General features: G+C 42.0%; 1 protein-coding gene across 8 annotated transcripts in view; it reads right to left on the reverse strand.

Moving 5' to 3' along the window:
- LOC147024903 (uncharacterized) overlaps positions 1–18,627 on the reverse strand; it is a 112,928-nt gene that overhangs the window by 86,565 nt on the left and 7,736 nt on the right. For 6 of the 8 annotated variants that reach the window (XM_085885268.1, XM_085885269.1, XM_085885266.1 and 3 more), the window contains exons 2-5: positions 15,339–15,458; positions 15,169–15,228; positions 1,715–1,834; positions 1,545–1,604 (exon numbers count right to left, since the gene is read on the reverse strand). In XM_085885268.1, coding sequence (XP_085741394.1) covers positions 1,545–1,604; positions 1,715–1,834; positions 15,169–15,228; positions 15,339–15,448 — 350 coding nt within the window. In that variant the 5' untranslated portion in view covers positions 15,449–15,458. Of the gene's footprint in view, positions 1–1,544; positions 1,605–1,714; positions 1,835–6,727; positions 6,970–15,168; positions 15,229–15,338; positions 15,459–18,627 lie in introns of those variants that run through there. The other 2 variants (XM_085885270.1, XM_085885273.1) reach the window with 2 other exon arrangements.

Raw genomic sequence — 18,627 nt, forward strand, 5'->3', positions numbered from 1 at the left:
TAATGTCCACAACATTGTTTTGTGACCTTAAAAGGTTACGCAAAGGTCAAATTTTGAAAGTTGTTGAATGAAACCGGTTTTTCGACATTTTGCAGCTAATAACCCGTCACTCGTACCACATCATGTTGATCATTTTTATAACTTCGTCAAAAATTATCACATTGTCTCATCCTTGACTTCTGAAACAATCTACATCGTCAAATACCGCTCGTGAACCATCATCGTCTTCAGACTTGTTTTCTCACTGCTTTTACCACAATAATGCTATTTTCTACTTTATTGACATGACAAACATGGTAACTCACTTTGCATGGTTACTCACATTCCAATTTTCATTCCCTCACCTCCATAATTGTTTGGGTGTGCATGATTCCTCCACTTGTTTTCACAGTTAGGATGATATGTACAAACCAAATTCCAATTGCTGGATTTTTAATCAAAACAAATTTAACATTGGAAACAAATTACATATTTTGTGTTGCTCACACTACAATACTCACTAATATCTCAAACATTGCTTTACAAAAACATTGTACAACTAAATATGCAAATATTATTTATTGACATTCAACATTAGTGCCATGTGTATTCATGGAATCAACAAATCATTGGAGTATCACCTATTAATTAACCAATAAGTCAAAGGCAATTTAACCAATAATTTTTGTACAATGTTTGAGTCAAAACATCATCCCACTTCATTGGACCATTTCTCAAAAAATTCCAATGAAAAAAAAAGAGTATTGCATATTCAGGCCACAAACTTGGATGTGTGAAAAGCAAAATAAGATGAGTGACTGGTTTCAATTTCAGACTTCATTTCTTCGGGCCTTGTCCAATTTGTCATTTACTTGCCTCTCTGTGCACTTGGGACAAGATTCCATACAAATGTGCACATATGTATGTATGTACATGCGTATGTGTATGTATGTTTGCCAGTGTGTGTGTTCGTATGCTGTATGTACGTATGTGCATGTGTACACGTGTGAATGAATGTGACGAGATCCGACATACATAATTTTTGATATAAATGACAATTGCGTGTGCATGAATAAGTGCACAAGTGAAGATTATCTTTGCCAATGAAGATCAACGGTTGTGGCCCAAGTCTTTCAAGAACTGGTTGATCAATCATTTTGTTGACTGGCTGGAATTTGAAATTTGTTCAGGGTACCGGCGATAACTCACCAACTCTTTGTAAGAGACATGAGAGGATCTTTAACGCCCAACAAATCTCCCAATGCTAGCCGATGGTCCTATAGCTTTGTCCTTCAGTGGGACGGCGCACACTTCAATACCTGGCCCTTCATGCAAAACACTATGTTAGCCGTTCATATCTGGATTAAGTTTTCAAACCAAGTTAAAGAACTCAGTGCAAGCACATCAAAGCAACCCCCCTGACCTGAAACTTCGAATCTATGGTACAGAAAATAATTAAGGTGCAAGATGTGATTGAAATACGACAGGGTTGATCTTAATTTCCTTGAAGGAATAACATTTCTATTGCTAGCAAATTTTATGTCATGACATTCCATCTTACTCACATGACATGTTCATCGTTGGTAAGACCCTTCCACTTCTTGCGACGTTTGCCAAACTTTTTCCTGCGTTGAAAAAGATTGAAAAGTCAATTTCTTGCACATTTGTTGAGGTAGATATTTCCAAACACAAGTTAAAAACAAAAAGAGGAGAAGGGGAAAATGAAATAATATACCTTAGTCGGTTCCAAAAAGTGGATGTCTTTGGAGTGGTGGACGGTAATGACTCGTCCACGTGGATAGGCTGATTCAGAACAATATCACCTGAACCAGGAGACTCGTTCATGTTTGCTTCCCTGAAAAAGAACAGTTCTCGTGAATCCACAACTTCGTACATATGTGCCAAACTGGATATCATATACATTCTACATTTCAAGAACTGACACTGCAATTCCCCCTCCATCAAACATCACAATGGACCCAGGACGTTTTTATTATCATTCAATTGAATTCAGAATTGGATTAAAATTAATTAAATTCAAATCAAATGGAAAAGCAAATTGGTACAGTCCTGCATTGGAGTATTACCAGAAGGAAACCAAACAAGCAAAAAGCAAAGGATGAAGTCATCAGGAGGAACCTGGATAGGATTCACATTTCAGATGCTACTCCTCTTCCCTGAAACCCATCCAGATACAGCCAAGTGAGTCTTATTCAAATAAATAAATAAATAAATAATTTAAAAAAAGAACCGAGATCAAAACTATTAAATAATTCTGGCTGCCAGACCATGTGTGCAATCAAGTTGAAATTTAAAACATGTATTCCCCATCACTACTAGATTCATAACTGTGTCGTTTCATGTCGATTGAATCAGTGGTTCCAGAGAAAACATTATTTAATATTTTGATTAAATCCAATATGGCTGCCAAACCATGTGACATCAATTATTCGTTCAAAAAATCAAACTTGTACACACATGCCTTGGGGAACATTTGTGTGAAATTTCCCCTCGATCTGTTCAGCCATTTCAGAGAAGATTTTTGAAGGCTTATTTGAAAAAAAAAACCTCAAAAACAACATGGCTGCAAATCACGTGACCGATGAAGTCATCAAAATTATTTTTGTGGACCATTTTATCCCTGTCTGTTTGTATGTTTGTGTTTTTGTTATTCTGTCTGTTTGTTTGTTATTTGCAAAATCGAAGATTTTTCAAGTGTGTTGGTTGGTCATTTTTGTTATTATGTCTGCCTGTCTGTCTGTCAGTCACCTCCAGGTCAAAATTTTCAACCGATCTTCACCATATGGTAGAGTTTGGCACAAGGAAGAAAGCGATTGTTTTTGAGGTCAAAAGATCAACATAGGCCCAAGGTCAACAACTAAGATGGTATTTCTAAAATCCTCAATTTTCATCCCATTGACTTGAAATTTGAAGAGGATTTTGAAAGCTGGTCAGTGAATTCAACCACCAATTACTTTTGAGGTCCACATCGGCCAAAAGGCCAACATAGGCTGGATTTCTAAAATTGTCAATTTTCATCCGATTCATTTGAACTTTGAAGAGGATTTATATTTCAAGTCACTGAATTAAATCAGACAATTATTTTTGAGGTCAACATACACCAAAAGGTCAACATAGGCCCAAGGTCAACAACTAAAGTGGTATTTATAAAATCTTTATTATTATTATTCATCCAATTGACTTGAAATTTGAAGAGGATTTATCTGTCAGGTCACTGAATTCAATCAGTCAATTATTTTTGAGGTCAACATGGACCAAAAGGTCAGCAGGCCCAAGGTCAACAACCAAAGAGGTGTTGCTAAAATCCGCAATTTTCATCCGATTGACTTGAAATTTGAAGAAGAGTTGCATATCAGGTCAATTAATTCAACCACCAATTATTTTTGAGGTCAAATTTGTTTTATGGATGGTTAGATATGGCATGATGTTTCAAAAACCAGATATGGCATGATGTTTCAAAAATGCATTGGGCCAGATATGTTCTCGTGGATCAGGCATTACAGGGTGGAGGTATACGCTCCACTGAGTTCCCTTCTAGTTTTATTAGTTTTCATTTTAGATCGCCCTTCCCTTGTGTCGAGTGGGTTTATGGGTCATAAGCATTGTGTGGGCTTTCGGCAGGTCTTTATTCCCATCCTTTATCCATTTCATTTACTTTCCTACACACAGGGGACTTCCCTTCACACATACATTCACGCATTGCAACAGAGTAGCTCATTTGCATAAGTGTGCCATTTCCCGTTCAAACCACGTGCCATCATCAAAGAGACACTTCACTTCAACCTTCTCCACTCAGACCACAATGCTACAGCATCGGACCACAACCCAAAGTCGCTTACCCTCACCATAAACCGCACAACCATGACACCTCAAATTTGTGGAATGATCTGAGGTTGCTTTCCGTTGGATTTGCCTTTCAGGAGGAGAATGCAAGTTATTTTAAAGCAACAGCCTCACCCCATGATTCAGAGTACCAAGAGCAGGAGGATGAAAAAGACAACTGAAGATGAGATAGTATTGATCTGTGCATAAGAGAGAGGTGGTTTCTGTGGAAGAATTCCCAGACTGAGTTAATATCAGAGGCCGTAGATATCGGAGACCAGTCCTGAAGTGTGATGGCTGCTTGCAGGTCCTGCCACACTTATTGAATGAACTGCCAGACTTGCCGGCACCAAGGTTGTTCCCTGAGAATGGCCAGAGAGAATGTTTACCTTCACCAGCACGTGATCAGAAGAGCCAATTGGGGCAGAGGTCGAGCATTAAACAATGGCGGGGAAGTTCGTCATCACCAAATCCAGGAGGGAAGATTTTCCATTGGGAGAAATCCATTTGGGAAAGTTCACAGATTGAATCAGACCCATGGAGTCACAGAAGTCCTTTGCAGAAGTATCATGGCTTGTGAGAGAAGTACCAACACCCAGCCAATTAGCGTGGTGTGATAATTGAAGTCACCACATGTGAGGAAGAGAGAGTTGAGATGAATGAATGAAAGTTTGTGCACGTCATCTCAAAGAGAGATGTTGATGAAGTTATCACTGTTGCAAGAATGGTGCAACACACAAACATGAGGTGAGAACGGAGGGGAAGTCGCAACCAGAGGTATATTGGGGTTTAGGACAGGGTTCAGCTCGACAAATGGGAGGAAGCAAAAGGCAGGGAGAGCCAATAAGAAGTCATTGATGTCCTGTGGGAGGAAGGATTCAGTTACACAGATGATGTCCAGTTTCTCCGAAGTGGCCGAGATTAAGACATCTGGCAGGTTGGAACAGAGGCCTTGGATGTTTGAGGTCCACACGATTTGGGACAGGGGAGGGAGCTCCTAACGGGTAGGGGTGAAATTGGGTGGGGGAGAAGTAGGGGAGGGGAGGGATGAGTTTTGAAGGGGCAGGACGAGGTTGAAGTCGAGAGGAGGCAGGACGAGGGAAGAGCAGAAGAGGGGGATGGTACTGACTTGGAGGGGTTTGATACCATGAATGGACATGACTGGTAAATGTTTGGCGTGTGCACATGGCCTTTGCAAAATTGATGCCTGAGGAATTGCAAACTGGAAAACCTGAATTGATACTCCAAAAGGGTCTTGAGGGTTCTAACGCGTCTTAAGGGTCTGAAAGGGTATTAATGGTTCCAAGGGGTCTTCAAGGTTCCAAAGAGTCTAAAGTGTTTTTGCGAATCCTGAGGTATCCTCAGGGAATCCTGAGGTAGCGGGGTGAAGGATAAATATTGTCATGGCGCCCATCGTACATAATTAATGGACGAAGTCACTTTCCAATCGGACGGGACGATCTCACATACGTCACAAATAGACACACTCACGTTCCCACGAAACATAATTAACAGACAGAGCACGAACATTGCAGTAATACGTAATTAATGGACAGACTCATTTTCGAATAGTACGTAATTAATAGACAAACACAGCGTTCTGCACAGACAAATAAGCAAACAGAAAATGGCCCAAATACAACATCCAGTCCTCTGGAGAGGGTAAAAACACGGCTGGACCAATCTCCACCAGCTTTTACATACATCCTGGGGGAACCAAGGGTCAGGTCATGGGCACAAAACACCCCTTCCCCACAAAACACCCCTTTCCTGCAAAACACCCCTTCCCCACAAAACACCCCTTTCCTGCAAAACACCCTTCCCCACAAAACACCCCTTTCCTACAAAACACCCCTTTCGCACAAAACACTCCTTCCCCACACCCACAAGGTAATTCTCTGCTTGTGCGAGAGTTTGAATGTCTGAAAATCAATAAGTTGGCTGAAAACAAGGAAATAAGGCAATTTGGTCCATCATTACCGTGGTGCACCCTCGGGTAAAATTTTGCTGCGGCTTCAAACAGAAATCTTCTTGATGTGTTTAGAATCTCAATAACCCCTTTCGTGATCGAATTGAGTCACTCATCTTGTCTCTGAATACATTATATATATATATATATATATATATATATATATATATATATATATATATATATATATATATGTTGTTGTTCGTCTTTCAGCTGCTCCCGTTAGGGGTCGCCACAGCGGATCATCTGTTATGATCCGCATACTGATTTGGCACAGGTTTTACGCCGGATGCCCTTCCTGACGCAACCCTGGTCGCCTCTTACGACACAGGGATAAGGGTTGGGTTTCGCCATGACTCCGGGCTGCCATACACCCTCTCATAGCGCGGCCCAGCGCAGAGCTCCCGTCCTCAAGCGATCCTCCAACCCAAGCCTCCGAGTAGCCGGATTACAGGCGCACGCCACTACGCCCGGTACATATATATATATATATATATATATATATATATATATATATATATATATATATATATATATACACATATATATACATATACATATATATACATATACATATATATATATATATATATATATATATATATATATATATATATATATATATATATATATATATATATATATATATATATATATATATATATATATATATATTAGTCCGTTCACACATGTGGTTTGGGCCTTGGAATTAAAATCACCACAGAGATGATTATCGTTGATAAATCAATAACTCCGTTTGAGAAAGCACGAACGACGTGATGACGTTTTCCGCTGACGTGACGGATCACCACACGGACACGGAGGATAAAACACTCATGGAGCGAAGACGAAGAGTGAAATATCCTGTTAACTTTACACTCGACGACATGACAGGATAAAATTGACTTAGTGTTGTGAAAAAGCCGTGTGAGGTACCTCAGTTGTGTTTTCTTCTTCACGATCCGCACCTTGAGAGATAAATAAATTCTTTCGATGAATCTTCAATGAAATATTCGGGAGCCGACTTCACACACGTCGATCACCGCGAGAGAAACACACCGAACTGATTGGTCGGAACAATACCCTGACTTATGTGACGTAACGTTCCACTGTTACCATGGGATACATTGCATGACGTCAGGATTGCGTGACGTGACTTAAGTATCGGGAGTTGTGGTAGTCGTAGTCGTAGTAGTAGTAGTAGTAGTAGTAGTAGTAGTAGTAGTAGTAGTAGTAGTAGTAGTAGTAGTAGTAAATAGACAGGTGGGCTCGAACCCTCGACTGGCTCATTCCATGGTGGGAGAGGTTATTCACATTGACTCATGGTGGAATGTTTGAAACCAACGCCGCCACTGTCTCTGGATGCTTCGAACCTCAGCGATGCTTGGCGCCGATGGAGACAACTGTTTGAACTGTTTTTGGAGGCGTCAGGACAACACAAAGAACAGAGTCGATCCCGGAGAGCAAGAACGTCGCCATCTTGTTACATAGTCCTGGCCAGACTGCGGTTGAGGTGCACAACACATTCACGTTCAGCGAAGCCACGGACAGGAAGAAAGTCGACTCGGAATGTGAGAAATTTGAGGAATATTGAAATCCGCGAACGAATGTAGTTCATGAAAGGACCGTTTATGGGGAAACCGATGGCAAGAGGGTCAACCCTTCAACCAGGATGTCATGGAGTTGAGGATGGAGGCCGAGTTGTGCAGTTTTGCAGAAACGGAGAACATGGTTCCAGACCATATAATTTACGCCATGTCGGATTTACACCTGAATGAGCGTTTACTCCGTGAAAAGGATCTTGACCTTCCCAAAGCGGTGGACATGTGCAGAGCAGCAGAGACCGGTCACACCCAGTTGAAGACCATGACAGAGACACCACTCAAAGTAAATGAGATACACATTTTTCGACATCAGTTCAAAGTGCTGAGTCGTGCCCACATTCCTCACAGTGAGCACCACTCATCTTCGGCTCCGGAAGGGCCACCGACCATCGGAAGGTGTTCTCGATGCGGATACCAAAAGAAACGCAGGCACAAATGCCAAGCTAAAGAGAGAAACTTCAATAATTGTGGCCACATGGGCCATTTCACGAGAATGTGCCGAGTTCCACCTCAGAGACAGAGCCAAGTACAGAGATATGACACAAGTAAATAGACACCATGATTTCAAAATTATTAATTTATTTAACATTTGAAGAACATTTGATCCATTTTTATACACACACCAGTATTTGGTGGGATTGCCATTTGCAGATTTCAACGCTTTTACTCTTTCAGGTAAAGAACGAACGAGTTCCGAAATTTTCTCTTGTGGGATTTCTGCCCAGGCCTCACACAACAGGTTTCACAATTCTGTCCGTGATGTTGGTTTCCTGGACTTTTTCCGCACAGCTCAATCCGATATGGCGCAGAGGTGTTTAATGGGATTCACGTCAGGAGGCTGACTTGAACATGGAAGTCGCTTGATCCCATTCCTGTCCTACCATCCTTTGGTCTTTTTTGCAGTGTGGCATGGAGCTCCATCTTCCATGAACAGAGTGTTGTTTTTGACCATCTGACCAGTGGAGAAGATGGGGAGAAGTCCATCCTCAAGGATAGAAATGTACATCGTGGAGTTGATGTTGCCAACACACTCCACCAGCTCTGACCGACCAGATCTCCAGATTGCTCCCCACACCATCACTGAAAAACCACCCTGTTTGAGAGTTGGCTGCAATCGCTTCAAAGAGAACTCTTGACTGGGAAGTCTCCAGACCCATACACGTCCATTGTCAGAAAATTGAGGAAATTGGGACTCATCTGAAAAAATGACAGGACCAAAATTCCAAGGGTTTGGTGACCATCTCATCAGTCCACTTCTTTCTCCTTTGAATGTTGGCTGGTCTAAGAAAAGGTTTTCTCCAAGCTGCTCTCCCATCGTAGCCCAGTTGATGAAGGTACCGCACGGCAGTTCTTGAGCTAACTTGGACCTCGTCTGCAACATCTGCTGCCTTGCAACGGGGAGTTTTCTCAATGGGAAGCTTGACAGCTCGAAGACACCTTTCTCAGGGCCCAGATCGACCAGAACGAGAAGCTGTGCATTCCTTGCCTTCGCTGGTGAATTGCACAATCACCCAATTGACCGTACATAGCGGAATGCCAAGGTTCTGAGATGTCTGATGCTGGCTGACTCCACCTTCTGATTGGCCAACAATTCGTCCTCTTTGAAAATGGCAAAGGTCGTGTGCTCTCTGGGTTTGAGGCAGAGTAAATTGTCATACACGACCCAGGAACTCGTTTCTGCAAATAAATAGTTGAATCTTCGTACAAATCACGGAGTAAAACTTGCTTTAAATAGATGAAATGAATATATTGTTGCGGGCCAGAGGTCCGGTGGCAAGAAACGACCACTAGGTGGGGGAGTAACGTCGTCTCCCACCGGACTCCCAGAATTGTAGGCCGTCACTCATGGATAATTCCGTGACGCGGCGGGTCGCTTAACCGACCGTGGATGCCAAAACCTCCACCGTGTGGTGTGAGGTATTTTTGTCTGGAATCAATTTATCTAATTAACCACGCCCTCGGTACGCCTTGCCCAAACCGGATCACTCGACCAACTACTGTAGGGTACCAACTGTTATGACTCTTCACCCGGCCGAGTGATGACAGAGTCGAATGAGGGTTCTCGAATGATACGATTTATTTCAGAAGATGGCACTACGCATGCGGAATGCAGCCCAAAGGCCCTTCAGTCAGGTGCCCCCGGACCACATTGAGATTTTTACTTCAAAACAGTTGTATATATAATCACACAAAAGCAAAACTGGGTGTGGACTATAAGTGTGTGCTCAGGGATAAAGAAATAAAGAAATAAATGCGGCAGTGGGCTTCTTTCCCCCCTCCCTAGGGGCCCTCAGGGAAGTTGAATCAGTCAATCCTCAGATTCACAACCCAACAGTTCATCTTGCAAACTAATAACTTTCTAAGACTCCTACACCCCTACACTGGCACCTGCTGATAGCAAAGGCGAAACTCTGGTGATGACTAAGAACAGGAATGTGTGGGATATCAGCATACACAGTTCTCCCAAGGACATAAAAACAGGAGAGTGATAAAGGCTGTCCAAAGGAACAGTTAGGGCAACATGCAACATTTAAAGCAACATCTTAAAGCAAGGTTTGAATCCTGACAGCTGATTAATATACAACTATTGACTATTGATTATTCAACTATGGCTCAAATATGACCACCTAGCATATCATCATCATAACACCAACTACCAACTCCGGATCAGATGCAGCCAAGCGGAACTACCAAGGACGTACGGCAAGAATGAACAGATTATCGGAGATAAAGACCCAGCTTAAACTCAAATCCGAACCATGCTGGACCAATGAAGGAAAAGAGAAAAATGAACTGGGAACATTTCTCCAATAATTTATTTACAATCAACTTACAAAAGAAGGACACAGAGCAGACTTACGCAGGAATAAAACAGGCAAGATTTACAATGATCAAATAAAAGCACTTATGCAATTCTACTTAAAGACTGCCACACACTCAGACGAAAATAAACCCACATGTATGGCAAAGGGACGCCCACAGACAGAGAGGGAGGTGAGCTGAGGTCGCAGTTCATTCTGGTACCTGAACGTGGGAGGGAAGGGATGCCCCGTGGTGCGGCACCTGTCAATGGTCGTGCGGCTCGGTCCACGGCCGCACGCGTGGAGACCGTGTCTGCGAAGGAGCCCGGGTCGAGTAGAGCGGAGTCCGAGGCGGGGATCAGGGCTGCAGACAGGACCCAACGAGAGACCCGGTCAAGGTCGGGTCGAGGTCTTCCCAGCTCTCTCACACTCAAAACGAACGACCCCCAAAGAGCGCAAGCACTCTTCGACCTTCCTCCTTTCTTTCGCTACCAGCCAACAAACTGTCTCACTCCAACACTCCTCACTCCAACGCTTCTCGCTCTCAGGGTTGCTTCGTAATGTATGGATCTCCCTCAGCGGGGAGGGGCCTTGGTGAATCTGACGTCACTGTCTGCGCTGATTGGACGGGGCTTCCATGGGTCCGCCCTTTCTGGGCGGCGTTCGGCCATGCCGGGAAGCCCGCCCACTCCACTCGTGTCTGGATTCGCCAAAAAGATACTGCACAAAGATTTTGCCTCCGAAAGCGAGAAGAAGGCACTGTGGTTCAAAATAAAAGGAGAGAAATTATTTATAAAACTCACTAAAAGCCATCGCAACGCACCCCAGTGTCTTCCCTCGACACACAAGGTAGGGATATATCTACACATATACTTAACGGAATAACTGACTTCGGGACAACTGTACGTTTGTATGCATTCGGTTCCTCGAACCGTAACAATATTTAAGGTGTCGATTTACTTCTGTCATGTCTCTGTATATGCCTTCGACACTCACAGTGATGACAAATATGAAGCAAGTCTTTATCAGTTGTTTATTGATGGTGTTGATGCTGTTCCTGGCAAGAATTGCTTTGTGGACTTATCTGTTGAAGGGCTGAAGGTGAAGGTCAAGTTGGACACTGGTGTGCAGCTATCTGTCATACCCTTTTCCCTTTATCGGGAATTACAACTAAACCCCACATCCATCGTTCATCGTCACTCTCAAAGCATATGGGGGGCGTCGGGTTGCCCATAAATATAAAGATAACCTTCACTGCCAGACAGACAACAGAAAGGGCAAGTTTGAGTTCTCAGTCGTTGATTCCTCAGCACCACCTACTTGTCAGACTGTCGGCTTGTATTGCCCTCGACCTGATTAAATTTTGTGACAACAACGTCGATATTTGTTCTGTGCACCGGCAGCCAGAACCATTTACCTTGTCACGCATAACCTTGTCATTTGCAGATATCTTTCACGCCCTCGGAATATTCAACCGTCCACATCATATTGAGTTGGATGTCGTGTGTCCAGTGATTGAACCTACATATATTAATATATTGTTGTAGATTTCCCGCCCGCCCGGCGTGCGAACGACCGCGTCGAACCAAGAGCGGTCGCTTCGCCCACCAAACGGACAATCCAGTCGTGACTTTCTGGAACAACGCCAAAAACCAGTCACTGGTGGGTTTTTAATCCCACCACGGCCCAGTCCGTATTCTACCCACGAGAAATAGGGTCAATCGCCGAATATCGATAAACCTAAGTACCCGCGCGGGTAACCTACCGAGGGACCGCACCTCGGCGAAGGCCTGCTTGGACACGAACCGCTTAAGCGGTCCGTTACGTTCTGGGATAACCGAGCGGGTATTATCGCCAGACCTCGCCGCACCCGATTCTATTTATCGGCTATTTAAAAACCAACTATATTCCGAGTGCAAGATGGGGCAGTTCAATGAGGGAATGGACGCAATGAAAAGGTTTACATTCACACAAGGACATTTATTATAAATAAGCACGTATGCAATTATTAACAGTATTTCCGTCGATATGTTTGTCTGTCTGTCTGTATGTATGTCTGTTCGGTCCAGTGCTCCGTTAATACAATGGCGATTTCGATGAAACTTGGTTGGTAGGTTCATACCATGACCTAGTTGTGCGCAAATGAGAACCGTTGCTATGGACCCATCCGTTGCTTAGCAACGGACCTTTGAAATTTTCAAAAAAATCTCAAAAAAATTTTTTCGAAAATCAAAAATCGGGCCACGAGCGACTGTGGGCAGTCCATTCAGCCATATTGTCAAAAATTTCCAGCCGGATCCTATGAAAACTGTCGGAGAAGATCGACTGAATGAACCCTGGTCGAAAACAATAAAAAAAACGAAGTTCGTTATATCTCAGAGACGATGAGTCAGATATACATGAAACTGGTATGGTAGGTTCATGGTATGTCCTAGTGATGTGTGAGAAAGACCCGTTGCTATGGACTCCTCCGTTGCCTAGCAACGGTCGAAAACCCTCAAAATGTGGGGGTATTTTAACGAAAAAAACAATCTGCAGCATTAAACCTTGAAGCTTGAATCATTAATTTTCTTGTGCTTAATCCTCAGGTCAATCCCCATCGAACGGGACCATCGCGCCAGGTTCTATCTCTTCTAGTTTCCAAATGGCAGCCCTGAAACTGACAACCCATGTCCGCCTACCGGCTTGTCTGTCTGTCTGTCTGTCTGTCCCGAGCATAGCTCCGTGGGTTTTGATCTGATCCTAATAAAATTTGCGTGGGAGGTTTATATCATGATCTCGTTGTGTTTTCCTAAGAATGGCCGTGCTGTGCCCATTATGGGCAGAGCCACGCCTTAAAACATCTGTTTTTAGGGGGTAGCCGATTTCAATTTACATCTTCTCCGAGGGGGTTTGTCGAATCTGGCAGGGGTTTTGGTATTTGGTTAGCCCAATGGCACCTGCATAGCCCCACGGAGCTCGATTTTTCATTTTCATCCCAAGGTCAAGGTCACAAGGTCACGAACTCAGAAAATTGTGAATTTTGACATAAAAATCATATGACCGCCCAAACTTGGAGAGCGAGGATGACAATATTTTTTATACATAATATGGAGGTCATTCCCCATCTAACATCTTGAAACCATTTTGCTCTATCTCGAACACCTTGCCCGTGGCGCCCCCTTCAAGTTAGTTTTTACGCTGATTCCATCAAAGTATGGATAATCCGAGGAGTGCGAAATGCCATATAGCCTATATGATGTTATATTGTTCCTGGAATGTTCCAGAGGAAGTTTTGCACCAAAGGTCATAATCCTTGACCTTTGACCGTTAAAGTTCACAAAGGTAAAATTTTCAAAGTTGTGGGAATCGAACCGGGTTTTCGACCTTCTTCGACGAACTAACTCCAATAAGCTATAGCACGTATCCTGTTTCCTTATTTTAATGTCCACAACATTGTTTTGTGACCTTTAAAGGTTACGCAAAGGTCAAATTTTCAAAGTTGTTGAATGAAACCGGTTTTTCGACATTTTGCAGCTAATAACCCGTCACTCGTACCACATCATGTTGATCATTTTTATAACTTCGTCAAAAATTATCACATTGTCTCATCCTTGACTTCTGAAAGAATCTACATCGTCAAATACCGCTCGTGAACCATCATCGTCTTCAGACTTGTTTTCTCACTGCTTTTACCACAATAATGCTATTTTCTACTTTATTGACATGACAAACATGGTAACTCACTTTACATGGTTACTCACATTCCAATTTTCATTCCCTCACCTCCATAATTGTTTGGGTGTGCATGATTCCTCCACTTGTTTTCACAGTTAGGATGATATGTACAAACCAAATTCCAATTGCTGGATTTTTAATCAAAACAAATTTAACATTGGAAACAAATTACATATTTTGTGTTGCTCACACTACAATACTCACTAATATCTCAAACATTGCTTTACAAAAACATTGTACAACTAAATATGCAAATATTATTTATTGACATTCAACATTAGTGCCATGTGTATTCATGGAATCAACAAATCATTGGAGTATCACCTATTAATTAACCAATAAGTCAAAGGCAATTTAACCAATAATTTTTGTACAATGTTTGAGTCAAAACATCATCCCACTTCATTGGACCATTTCTCAAAAAATTCCAATGAAAAAAAAAAGAGTATTGCATATTCAGGCCACAAACTTGGATGTGTGAAAAGCAAAATAAGATGAGTGACTGGTTTCAATTTCAGACTTCATTTCTTCGGGCCTTGTCCAATTTGTCATTTACTTGCCTCTCTGTGCACTTGGGACAAGATTCCATACAAATGTGCACATATGTATGTATGTACATGCGTATGTGTATGTATGTTTGCCAGTGTGTGTGTTCGTATGCTGTATGTATGTATGTATGTGCGTGTGTACACGTGTGAATGAATGTGACGAGATCCGATATGCGTAATTTTTGATATAAATGACAATTGCGTGTGCATGAATAAGTGCACAAGTGAAGATTATCTTTGCCAATGAAGATCAACGGTTGTGGCCCAAATCTTTCAAGAACTGGTTGATCAATCATTTTGTTGACTGGCTGGAATTTGAAATTTGTTCAGGGTACCGGCGATAACTCACCAACTCTTTGTAAGAGACATGAGAGGATCTTTCACGCCCAACAAATCTCCCAATGCTAGCTGATGGTCCTATAGCTTTGTCCTTCAGTGGGACGGCACACACACTTCAATACCTGGCCCTTCATGCAAAACACTATGTTGGCCGTTAATATCTGGATCAAGTTTGCAATCCAAGTTAAAGAACTCAGTGCAAGCACATCAAAGCAACCCCCCTGACCTGAAACTTCGAATCTATGGTACAGAAAATAATTAAGGTGCAAGATGTGATTGAAATACGACAGGGTTGATCTTAATTTCCTTGAAGGAATAACATTTCTATTGCTAGCAAATTTCATGTCATGACATTCCATCTTACTCACATGACATGTTCATCGTTGGTAAGACCCTTCCACTTCTTGCGACGTTTGCCAAACTTTTTCCTGCGTTGAAAAAGATTGAAAAGTCAATTTCTTGCACATTTGTTGAGGTAGATATTTCCAAACACAAGTTAAAAACAAAAAGAGGAGAAGGGGAAAATGAAATAATATACCTTAGTCGGTTCCAAAAAGTGGATGTCTTTGGAATGGTGGACGGTAATGACTCGTCCACGTGGATAGGCTGATTCAGAACAATATCACCTGAACCAGGAGACTCGTTCATGTTTGCTTCCCTGAAAAAGAACAGTTCTCGTGAATCCACAACTTCGTACATATGTGCCAAACTGGATATCATATACATTCTACATTTCAAGAACTGACACTGCAATTCCCCCTCCATCAAACATCACAATGGACCCAGGACGTTTTTATTATCATTCAATTGAATTCAGAATTGGATTAAAATGAATTCAATTCAAATCAAATGGAAAAGCAAATTGGTACAGTCCTGCATTGGAGTATTACCAGAAGGAAACCAAACAAGCAAAAAGCAAACGATGAAGTCATCAGGAGGAACCTGGATAGGATTCACATTTCAGATGCTACTCCTCTTCCCTCAAACCCATCCAGATACAGCCAAGTGAGTCTTATTCAAATAAATAAATAAATAAATAATTTTTAAAAAGAACCAAGATCAAAACTATTAAATAATTCTGGCTGCCAGACCATGTGTGCAATCAGGTTGAATTTTAAAACATGTATTCCCCATCACTACTCGATTCATAACTGTGTCGTTTCATGTCGATTGAATCAGTGGTTCCAGAGAAAACATTATTTAATATTTTGATTAAATCCAATATGGCTGCCAAACCATGTGACATCAATTATTCGTTCAAAAAAACAAACTTGTACACACATGCCTTGGGGAACATTTGTGTGAATTTTTCCCTCGATCTGTTCAGCCATTTCAGAGATGATTTTTGAAGGCTTATTTGAAAAAAAAAAAACTCAAAAACAACATGGCTGCGAATCACGTGACCGATGAAGTCATCAAAATTATTTTTGTGGACCATTTTATCCCTGTCTGTTTGTATGTTTGTGTTTTTGTTATTCTGTCTGTTTGTTTGTTATTTGCAAAATCGAAGATTTTTCAAGTGTGTTGGTTGGTCATTTTTGTTATTATGTCTTTCTGTCTGTCTGTCAGTCACCTCCAGGTCAAAATTTTCAACCGATCTTCACCATATGGTAGAGTTTGGCACAAAGAAGAAAGCGATTGTTTTTGAGGTCAAAAGATCAACATAGGCCCAAGGTCAACAACTAAGGTGGTATTCCTAAAATCCTCAATTTTCATCCCATTGACTTGAAATTTGAAGAGGATTTTCAAAGCTGGTCAGTGAATTCAACCACCAATTACTTTTGAGGTCCACATCGGCCAAAAGGCCAACATAGGCTGGATTTATAAAATTGTCAATTTTCATCCGATTCATTTGAACTTTGAAGAGGATTTATATTTCAAGTCACTGAATTAAATCACACAATTATTTTTGAGGTCAACATACACCAAAAGGTCAACATAGGCCCAAGGTCAACAACTAAAGTGGTATTTATAAAATCTTTATTATTATTATTCATCCAATTGACTTGAAATTTGAAGAGGATTTATCTGTCAGATCACTGAATTCAATCAGCCAATTATATTTGAGGTCAACATGGACCAATAGGTCAGCAGGCCCAAGGTCAACAACCAAAGAGGTGTTGCTAAAATCCGCAATTTTCATCCGATTGACTTGAAATTTGAAGAAGAGTTGCATATCAGGTCAATTAATTCAACCACCAATTATTTTTGCGGTCAAATTTGTTTTATGGATGTTGCAAGTCTCGTGCTTTGCACGACGTCGTCTTCTTGTTTGTTTGTCTGTGTACAAGATATCTCAAAAAGTTGTGGACGGATCTGGATAAAATTTTGTGGACAGGTTTGGTGTGTGACAATGACAAACTGATTAGATTTTGGTGAAGATCGGGATCTGGATCAGACTACAAGAATTTTAAAAGTGATGCTTCACTATTGGGAGATCGGGCTCAAAAACCATATGTGGCATGATATTTCAAAAAGTTGTGGATGGATTCCGACGAAACTTGGTGGCCAGGTTGGGTGTCTGACCATGACAAATTGATTCGATTTTGGTGAAGATCCTGATCCAGATAAGGATATGATAAATTTTAAAGTGATTCTTCACCATTGAGAGATTGGGCTCAAAAACCAGATATGGCCTGATGTTTCAAAAATGTATTGGGCCAGATATGTTCTCGTGGATCAGGAATTACAGGGCGGAGGTATACGCTCCACTGAGTTCCCTTCTAGTTTTATTAGTTTTCATTTTAGATTGCCCTTCCCTTGTGTCGAGTGGGTTTATGGGTCATAAGCATTGTGTGGGCTTTCGGCAGGTCTTTATTCCCATCCTTTATCCATTTCATTTGCTTTACTACACACAGGGGACTTCCCTTCACACATGCATTCACGCATTGCAACAGAGTAGCTCATTTGCATAAGTGTGCCATTTCCCGTTCAAACCACGTGCCATCATCAAAGAGACACTTCACTTCAACCTTCTCCACTCAGACCACAATGCTACAGCATCGGACCACAACCCAAAGTCGCTTACCCTCGCCATAAACCGCCACAACCATGACACCTCAAATTTGTGGAATGATCTGAGGTTGCTTTCTGTTGGATTTGCCTTTCAGGAGGAGAATGCAAGTTTTTTTAAAGCAACAGCCTCACCCCATGATTCAGAGTACCAAGAGCAGGAGGATGGAAAAGATAACTGAAGATGAGATAGTATTGATCTGTGCATAAGAGAGAGGTGGCTTCTGTGGAAGAATTCCCAGACTGAGTTAATATCAGAGGCCGGAGATATCGGAGACCAGTCCTTAAGTGTGATGGCTGCTTGCAGGTCCTGCCACACTTATTGAATGAACTGCCAGACTTGCCGGCACCAAGGTTGTTCCCTGAGAATGGCCAGAGAGATGTGTCCTTCACCAGTACATGATCATAAAAGCCAACTGGGGCACAGGATGAGCATTAAACAATGGCGGGGAAGTTGGTCATCACCAAATCCAGGAGGGAAGATTTTCCATTGGGAGAAATCCAGGTGGGAAAGTTCACAGATTGAATCAGACCCATGGAGTCACAGAAGTCCTTTGCAGAAGTATCATGGCTTGTGAGAGAGGTACCAACACCCAGCCAATTAGCGTGGTGTGATAATTGAAGTCACCACATGTGAGGAAGAGAGAGTTGAGATGAATGAATGAAAGTTTGTGCACGTCATCTCAAAGAGAGATGTAAATGAAGTTATCACTGTTGGAAGAAAGGTGCAACACACAAACATGAGGTGAGAACGGAGGGGAAGTCGCAACCAGAGGTATCCTGGGGTTTAGGACGGGGTTCAGCTCGATCAAATG

The sequence above is a fragment of the Eptatretus burgeri genome, chromosome 6 (genome assembly GCF_056783735.1).
Source record: "Eptatretus burgeri isolate ZD-2024b chromosome 6, Ebu_testis_v1, whole genome shotgun sequence".
NCBI lineage: Eukaryota > Metazoa > Chordata > Myxini > Myxiniformes > Myxinidae > Eptatretus > Eptatretus burgeri.